At 32.3% G+C, this 9659-nt stretch overlaps 1 protein-coding gene across 5 annotated transcripts; it reads left to right on the top strand.

Moving 5' to 3' along the window:
* Positions 1 to 583: 583 nt before the first annotated feature.
* On the top strand, positions 584 to 9131 carry LOC146904268 (putative galacturonosyltransferase 14). 5 transcript variants are annotated; one of them, XM_085725049.1, is made up of 5 exons: positions 584 to 925; positions 1132 to 1357; positions 3677 to 6167; positions 7079 to 7381; positions 8115 to 9131. In XM_085725049.1, the coding sequence occupies exons 4-5, from the start codon at positions 7187 to 7189 to the stop codon at positions 8397 to 8399; spliced, it is 480 nt and encodes a 159-aa protein (XP_085581175.1). In that variant the 5' UTR covers positions 584 to 925; positions 1132 to 1357; positions 3677 to 6167; positions 7079 to 7186; the 3' UTR covers positions 8400 to 9131. The 5 variants fall into 5 exon arrangements, with proteins under 5 accessions (XP_085581175.1, XP_085581174.1, XP_085581177.1 ...); XM_085725048.1 differs by having other exon boundaries at positions 1125 to 1357; XM_085725051.1 differs by having other exon boundaries at positions 584 to 978.
* The last annotated feature ends 528 nt before the right edge of the window (positions 9132 to 9659 follow it).

Below are 9659 nucleotides of genomic sequence, written 5' to 3'. Positions count from 1 at the left end.
TTTGGTTTTCAATATAGAGAATGTCTTGTGTCAAATTTGAAAATTAGATTTGATTTATGATTAATTTTTTTTTGTGTTATCCTTCTTCCATTGAAAATAAAAATAAATATGTTAGCATTATTGGGCAAGTGCGTTTATTGGGTTTGAGACAGGTTTTACCCGAAATCCGTTATTTTTTTTTTATGGATTTTCAATTTTAAAATCATACTCAATCAATTACCCAACCCAGTTTTTTGGATTTTTTGGGTGGATTTGACCGGGTTTTCCGGGTTGACCTAACCCATGTACACCCGTAATGTCAACTCATTCGTTGAATGTGGACAAGGGAGAATTTAAATAAATTAACATTAGTAAATTAATTATTACATATAATTAATGTTTCTTTTAGAATTAGTTGAGTTTATCATAATTGAGTCATACACAAGTCATAATTTTCAATCCATATCTCTCTTCAACTAATACATGTTTCTTCTAGATAGTCTAGTCATAGCTGAGTCATAAGAGAGTCATGCTTGCTTTTAGATGTATCAACATACGACATATTTGGGTCTATAAAAAATGAGGTAAGAACCAATATTTGGTCATAGCATTAGAGTTGTTCTATAACATCTTTCTCACAACATTTTTTTTTTCTTTTCTCATCAAAAACTTTCATAGCTAAAACACACTATCAAAAAAAGTTTTGCTCACAACAATTTAGCTTAGATTCTGAATGGATTTGTATCCTCATCTTGTGTTTGAATTAACACATAGCGGTTCATAATCATTCTAAAACCATTCACATTTATTTGAACCTATTAAATTCTTTTGAAGTTTTAAATTTCAATACTTAATTTTAATGCTGAAAGGGTGGGCATGGTTGGAAGAAATCTCAGTCATTTAGATCTGTGTCTTTAGTGTTTCTTCAGCATCAATTGTGATTCAGGTATGTAGTAGGATGTAAATCTGGCACCAGATATCAAAACTGATTGTTATTCGGTTAGTTTAATTTATATTTTATTTCAATATTCAAATCCATAATTTGAAATCAAAAATCAAAATAAATTGTGCTTACAAATTATATTAATTTGACTTGTGAATTAGAATTGTAATATAAATTGTGAATTTCTGAATCTTGTTTTCAGTTTGCAGGTTACAATTACAAGCTAAATTATGAAGGGCCTGTTTGGTTTGGAGTTTGCAAGCACAAACGCAAATGTGCGGGATTTCCAAAGCAAAACTACCATGATTTCTATAAGCTAGCATTTGAAGTTTTTGAGTTAACGTGGTGAGTTGCCGTCGTGGATTGAAAAACGTAAAAGCAAATAGGTACAAAGTCTGTAGAGATGAAAATTTTGTGGCTGTGAGTAATTAAAAGGTTAGCATTGACATATCTAATGATCTTGCCTTCTCCGTTTTATTAACATTGCATAATCATTCTTATTATGAGGATATCTCTTTCTTCCAACTTTAACTTTGACTATCAATTTTGAAGATAAATTTGTTTTATTAACTTTGACTATCAATTCTTATTAACATTGACATATAAATCTTTAAAGCATTTTGAATGTGTATGAAAATCATGGAACCTCTTGTGTAAAAACCCTTATTTCATGAGCTTATTCCGCAAAATATTATTATGTCATAATCATTCTTATTATGAGGATATCTCTTTCTTCCAACTTTAACTTTGACTATCAATTTCGAAGATAAATTTGTTTTGTATCCACTTTATGGAAAAAAGTTTGAGAATAAGACAAAATTATATTGGTCAAATCCATATCAAGATGATGACCCTAAATTTGACGTAGTAGGATCTGAAAGTATTAATGGGATTACTTGACTAATTAGTTACTCCCAACAAAACAATAGAGTTGTACTATGGAACGCAGCTATCGAAGTATTTAAGGCTATTCCTACCAGCCTTCCTGAGATTGTATGCTTTATAGATGTCGAAATTACTCGACATGGTTTTGATTATGATTATATTAGAGATGACTATAAGTTGACTCAACCTAATGTCCAATTGAAATGGTTATGCTGCTAGTGATAGTGACATTAATGATATACTGTTAGAAAATAGATCTTATAACCTACGAAGTAACATTATGAGGAAACTTAAGTATGGTGTCCCTCATAATTAAAGAGATAACATAGTATGTCCTAGAATATTTTATTTGATCTATCTTCTTACATTATATCATGAATGTAATTGTCCCTATCATTGTCACCGAGTCAATTATAGATTACTTGTTGGATCACCTTTTAGTTATCTCTATTGAAACCATAACCAAAACCATGTCGAGCAATTTCAACAACCATATAAGGTGCAACTCATGAAGGCTGGTAGGAATAACCTTAATAACCTCGATAGCTGGCTGCCATAATACAATTCTATTATTTGCTTGAGAGTAACTAATTAGACGAAGAATCTCATTAATACCACCATATCCCACAACATCAAATTTAGGGTCATCTTCTTGAAATAGATTTGGGCAATCTCATTTCGTCTTATTCTCAATCTTCTAATCATAAAGAGACTACAACATAAATTTATCATTGAAATTGATACTCAAAGTTTAATTTTGGAGGAAAGATTTCTCATCATAATAAAAAAGGTTATGGCATAAGAATATTTTTCATAACAAGCCATGAAATAAGTATTTCTGAACAAGAGAAACCATGAGTTCCATACACATTCAAAAAGCTTCAAAGATTTGATAGATAATTTTGATAAAATGGAGAAGGCAAAAGTGATGGTGTTTAACAATACAAACACATCCAACATTTCCAATGCAAAATTGTTGTGATTTCAAGAAGCTAGCATTTGAAGCTTATGCCCTAACGTAGAAGAACTGAGTTGAACGTGTGCCTGATTCAGTGGAATTCCAACAAGACAGTTAGAAAAGAAATAGAATTATTTCTCATGATTAACTCATCAATAAAATAAGAGAAATATTCCATAGAAACCCTGTTAATTCCTAAATCCATTTGATACCAATTTAAAAATTATTCAAGAATAAAAAAAAATAATTTCATTTATTATATAAAAACTTCTTTTATTTTAATTTTTATTAATAATAGCTATGGTGTCTGTCATTGACCATCGTGAGGTCGTTGGGGCATCGCTGCCATCCATAGTAAGACCTTTGAAACTCCATCATCGACCATTGTAAGGTCGACGAAGCTCCACCATATTGATTGTCCACCATTAACCACCACCATGACAAAGAATAGTAGGTGTTAAATGAACATAGTCATTAAACCAGTGCTATGTCTGCACCTAAAAAATAAAAGTGTGACTAAAACAACCTGGTTCACACAATTGTTTCCTCTTCTCACCGGCGCGAAGAAAAAGATAGTGTTCAACTTAAGGGATGGTAATTGGACCCAATTTTAATGGGAACCCGTAAAAATACCCATAATGGTGGATAAATATCTACATTGTTGGGTCTGAACATGCGTAATTATCCACAAATTTGTATGGATAGGACTGTTGGTTCAGACACTCTAGTGTCCAAACCATCCTATAACCCGCACCTATAACAATATTTTATATAAGAACACTAAAATTAATTACTCTTAAGACTTTGATATTTATTTATATGCACTTGTTTTAAATACTTTATGTGATTTTTATTTAGCTAAATACTATAATATCTATAGTATTAATTAATATACCTTTAAAATTATGAAGAAGGATGCATTCAAAGCGATGACATTGCAGGACCCCTATGTGTTTTGCTTGGAGGCAAAAGAAAATTGTAATCACCTACTCTCTAGCCCTTTTGCCTAAAATGTTTGAATATTAATTAATTAATATACTTAGAATTATATTGATTGATTTGTCCTCGTGAGCATAACTCAGTTGGTATGGACAATGCATAATATATGCAAGATCCAGGGTTCAAACCCCGGCCACCACAAAAAAAAAAGAATTATATTGATTCGTGTGTTACTCGTTTTAATCGGTATGGTGATATAGTGAATTGTTTAAATGTAAAAAATTGAAGAAAACTAGACATCTTATTTGGTTATCTGTAGCGTGGTCTTTGTGGTAAATTAGGAACAATGCGATATTTGAAGAGGGTACAACAAGTATTAGTGCATTGTCTCATAAATCAAGTTTTGTATCTTTAGTGGGTTTGGAGTACCCTTAGTACTCCCTTTTAGATATTTGTTTGCTTATAAAAAAAACGTTTTAAATATATTTGACAATTATAATATTCTTATTTAAGAGAACAGTAAATTTATCTCCTTTAAAAAAAATACATCTATCTATCTATCTGCTAATCACTTTGTGCCCACTATTTTTTTTCCTTTTTTTCTAATTTTTTTCTTTCTAAAACTTCTTTATAGAAAATGGAATTTACATATGGTTACTCTTGATTGTGATGTGAATCAAGTTTCAAATTGAAATTTGCTGTAAATAGAACACAATTTTTGGTATGATCGAACTTCCAACAACCACTATAAGAAAATTGTTTTAGTGTCGGTCAGAAACCCACTCTAAAAGGATAAAAATGGACGCTAACACTGATTTAAACTGATTTAACGTCAGATTAGCGTTCGTCTAGAAATTTTTTGCGATTTATTATAATTTTTCTCTTCAAATCTTGGTACGTCATATGGGGCTCTAATTCTAAGGGTAAGTTAGTTAGTATATTGATTAATACTCTAACCTATGGGCAAGTTCAACCCTCCCTAACCAACAAATTCTTTAATACCAATCAACATACTAATCAACTTCCCCTTAGAAACTCACTTTCCCTTTCCTCGTAGCAAAATCATAGCATGGACTTTCCTCGTAGGAAACTCACAATTTGGAAGAAAATGAAAACTACCATTAATTGATTCATATTTTGTTATAGCATGGAGTATTTGTTGGATCTATGATTTATGATTGTAATATTTTCTCAAAGAGTTTGACTTTGGATTAGTGGTTGATTCTTGTTAGTAACTCAATGCTATGATTGTGTTGTGAGGAAAGAGAATGTGAGTTTCTAAGGGTAAGTTAATAAATATGATGATTGGTATTCTTGGTTGGTTAGGAAGGGTTGATCATTCCCATAGGTTACTGAATTAATCAACATCAAGTAGCCACTCTTCAGAATTACATCCTTGAAGAATTTATGTGATTTATATTTTTCTCTTGAAATCTTGGTACGTCATGGAGGGCTCTAATTCTAAGAGTAAGGTAGTAAATTGATTAACAAAGAATACCAATCAACATACTAATCAACTTTCCCTTTCCTCGTAGCAAAATCATAGCATGGACTTACTAACAAGAAGCAACCACTATTCCAAATTCAAACTCAATGCGGGACTTCCATCTATAGCATTGGCTACACAACTTCATTTTTACAGAATTTTTGAGTTTCCTTTCAAGAATATCTATCAATTTTAGTCTACAATCAATCAACCAAAATTCACAAATCAAAATCTAATCTAAAATATTACAATCAATTAATCATAAATCACATTGGACAACCAAGTATCAAAGTGTTCCATATGTGGACTTTACAAGATGACTGCACGAATAACAATTATAACTCTTGACAAAATGTCCAAAAGTTCTGTCATGGATAGGCTTGCTAGTAGCTGCATCTGAACATAAATGACTTACCACACTGTTAGCAATTGCAAATAAAATTCTTGGGCACCAATATTCTTGTTCTTGTGATAAACCATGAATGCGCATGGAAACCAGGGTTCAAATTCATCAAATGCTCATGCACGCAAACAATTGCTGCCTCCAAAGTTACTTCCCTTACTCTCAAAAACTCTTACCACCATTTTATACTATCAGCCGATAACATTTTAGCCACTTCAGTAGTGGTTAATTCTGTCGTCCAGTCAGCTCTGAAACCTAAAAAGATAGTCTTCCATGTAATCACCGATAAAAAAACTTATGCGGGTATGCACTCGTGGTTTGCGCTAAATTCAGCCTCCCCTGCTGTGGTTGAAACCAAAGGCATTCACCAGTAATTGACTGGTTAACTAGAGAAAATGTTCATGTACTTGAAGCTGTAGAAAATCGAAATGGGATCAGAGATTTCTATCATGGAAATCATTTAGCCGGAACCAATCTTAGTGACACGAGTCCACGTAAATTTGCATCTAAATTGCAAGCCAGAAGCCCAAAGTACATATCTTTACTCAACCATCTGCGCATATACCTACCACAGGTAGGTTGGATTCAACAATGATACTCTTCCTGTTTTCTTTCTTCATATCTCACTCATTATCGTAGATACTTTTCAAATCTTAATTTGTGAAATAAATGATAGTGCAATTTTTAAACTTTTGTCATCTTATGTTTGATGCAATTTTCCATTTTACAGAATATATTTTGTGTTGATTGTTACATAATGAAAGTGATGGTTGGGTGGACAGTTAATACTGTTAGGTGGTTAGACAGGTGAAAGAGATACTAGCAGAAGCTTAGCTTAATTGACAGTATCGGCAACACACTCTTTGTGATTAGTTTATTATTTTGAAAAATAAATTGCATTGTCTTGTAGATTCATCTCTTTTAAAAAATTGTGTTTAGCATGTATGAAATGAAACGATTCATTGAATGCCAAATTGAGTGTGTTGCTTGTATTTATCTGTTTCCAGCTTAAATAGAGGGGAAGAACATAAAAGAGGTTATCTGATTTCTGAATTTGTTAATATTGGAAAATTAAATGTTAGCATAGTTGTTTAAGGGAAAACCCTTTATTGGAAGGAAAACCATTGATAGGAGCATCCTCTCCTTTTTCTGCCTAAGATTCAACAAATTAAATGTATATCTGTTCTTTATTTTTCAGCTTCCTTGCTTGTGTGTTTTTGAAAAAAAAATGGAGTGATGTTCCCCTCTGACCATCTCTCCTTTTGTTGTTTGGCATGTAGATAAATAATTGTAAATTTTAAATTGCTTTCATTCATCAGTAAAGCAACATTCAGAACTTACATACCGAATATAGCTGATATTGTCAACTTTAACAATGGCATTTTATGATGGAGGAATTATTTTTCTTGTCATTTTCTGGAGATGTTAATTAAGTTTTGTTTCATATACTTATGGTAATTATATATGTATTGTTTTGTTAAACAGATTTTCCCAAACCTTGACAAGGTAGTCTTTTTGTATGATGATGTGGTGATTCAACGCGACTTGTCTGCACTTTGGGAAATTGACCTTGAAGGAAAGGTAAATGGCACCATGGAAACTTGCAGAGGAGAAGATGATTGGGTAATGTCTAAACATTTTAGGAACTACTTCAATTTTTCTCATCCCCTCATATCAAATCATTTGGACCCTGATGAGTGTCCATGGGCGTATGGAATGAATATCTTCGATCTTGGTGCATGGAGAAGAACTAATATAAGAGAAACTTATCATTCCTGGCTTAAAGAGGTAAAAGTTCATATAAACTCAGACTTATTTTGGTTACAAAAGTAAACATATAAACTAAAACTAATACCACTTCAGTGTATCCAAATTTTTAAACTATTGTTGTTCATCCATAAATTAATTATAAGGCAGAAGTTATGTGGGAACACAGGTGACCTTTTGCTTCCTTTTGCTTTTGTTTATTTGAATAGCTGTGTTATTTTGACACAAAATGAGAGAACAATTGGTTGGTTAACGCTATTCAAGTACATGGTTAATTACGTTCAGTGGATATTTCATAGATATTACAGGGTGTCAAAACTCATTAACCATCCGTTGGACACAATTTACCACGATTTCCAACGTCATTGACCACGACTTTCGGGTGTATATTTGAACACCAATCACGGTTAGTGGATATCATGTATATTTTAACCCTTGAAAGTCGTAGTGCATGAGGTTCAAAATCATGGTTGGTTACTTTCGGCGGATGATCAGTGAGTTGCAACACCTTGTTATATTCACTATGTATCTATTGAACATAATTAACCACATATTTGAACTACAATAACCATCTAAATTGTTGTCAAAATCTGTGTAAAAATATTATTTTCTTATTAGAAAGAAAACCCTTCCTCTCATTTTTTCTGAAATCGAGATAGGGTGATGGAGGTTGGAAAGACTTGGTTGGTCATTTGTTCTTCAATTTTTTTGTTTACTTAAGACTATATTATTATTGACAACTTCTCTATGGCAGAATCTGAGGTCAAACCTAACAATGTGGAAGCTAGGAACCCAACCTCCTGCGTTGATTGCATTTAAAGGTCACGTTCATCCAATTGATCCCTCTTGGCACATGCTTGGCTTAGGCTATCAGAGCATTACAAATATTGAGAACGTGAAAAAGGCTTCTGTTATTCACTACAACGGCCAGTCAAAACCCTGGTTACCAATTGGCTTTGAACATCTTCGGCCATTTTGGACCAAGTATGTCAATTATTCAAATGATTTTGTGAAGAACTGTCATATCCAAGAATCATAATCCGCTGCCGACTAGCTCTACGGTTTGATTTGTACAACAATGAATATGAAAGGGACTGGATTTCATCTAATTTTTTCGCGTCTTGATATTTTCTTCAAGACGATAGAAAAAAAAGGCTGAGAGGGCAAAGCGATTAAAAAGCTTTGTTGGTGGATTTTCTACCATTCCCTCCATTTTTGTAGAAAGAGTTATTACAGTCTCTAAATGGCATTGAGAATCACTTGAGTCCTTGAGTTGTGACATGAAAAACACATCCTCTATTGTTGGTTGGTGAAAGGATATACTATTATTGATCTTCTATGGAACAATATAACAAAGATTCCATAGTTGAATATTGGAGAATAAACTGAATGGTTGAGATAAAAAAAAGTCACAAGGACCTGTTTCATCAATCTTGTTGGTGTCGAGAACATTACTACTAGGACAGTTAATTTGTGAGGTTCCCCCCTTCTAGAGAATCATTTTTTAGTTTCTTTAAATTTTGTTATTACCAATTTTTACCTTCACCAACTTTGATTTGTTATTATCATACAATGATGGTGAATTCTAGGAGTAGTGCATGAGATTGCTTTGTTACAGGTCCATTCAATTGGGGAACTGTTTGTAGGATAAATATATATATATATATATATATATATATATATATATATATATATATATATATATATATATATTGTTATTCATTGTGTAAGACTACCAGACATTGGAAATGTGCAGAAAATTCTTTTTTCGTATATTCATTCTCTTCATTTTTCTTTTCATATTGCTTTCACAATGTTGTTGCTTAAATATTGTTTCCTCATTGTTTTATCTTGGTTTTTGGGTGTCAAACATTGATTAAGTTTGAACCTTTTTAACCTTTGATATCTCATTTTTTTCTTGGGAAGGGAAAAATAAGAAAAACCCTTGAGAATCGAGGTCCGGGAGTTGTTTTCGTTACGGGAAGGTGTTAGGCACCCATAACGACTATAGTATCCTATAGGAACCGTCTTTACTTTCTACGCACGCGCTTTATTTTTAAATGCTATTTGAAAAACGATATTTACACCTAAGAGTTTACTAAGTCAAGAATTGGAGGGAGTAAAAAGTGTTTGAATTTTGTTTTATTGGACTTGGAGAAGTTTTGACTTCTTGCCTACATACCCTTTTAAGGGATCAAACTCCATGTAGTTCTCTTCAAAAAAATGTTTTTGTTTTTGTTGGTTGATTTTAATTTTGAAAAATGAAATTTTGAAGAATAAGAGAGGGAGGCCTCAAGGG

The sequence above is a fragment of the Medicago sativa genome, chromosome 7 (assembly GCF_051527215.1).
Source record: "Medicago sativa cultivar Bolivia chromosome 7, Bolivia_mono, whole genome shotgun sequence".
In the NCBI taxonomy this organism is placed as follows: domain Eukaryota; kingdom Viridiplantae; phylum Streptophyta; class Magnoliopsida; order Fabales; family Fabaceae; genus Medicago; species Medicago sativa.
Note: the sequence above shows the minus strand (reverse complement) of the source record. Positions and strands in the feature narration are given on the sequence as shown.

What these genes read in the sequence shown, in the direction of transcription:
- LOC146904268 (XM_085725049.1), top strand. Translation starts at nt 7,187, where the DNA reads ATGGAAACTTGCAGAGGAGAAGATGATTGGGTAATGTCTAAACATTTT. An exon ending in ATCATTCCTGGCTTAAAGAG is followed by an intron (nt 7,382 to 8,114) that starts GTAAAAGTTCAT and finishes TCTCTATGGCAG; the next exon opens with AATCTGAGGTCAAACCTAAC.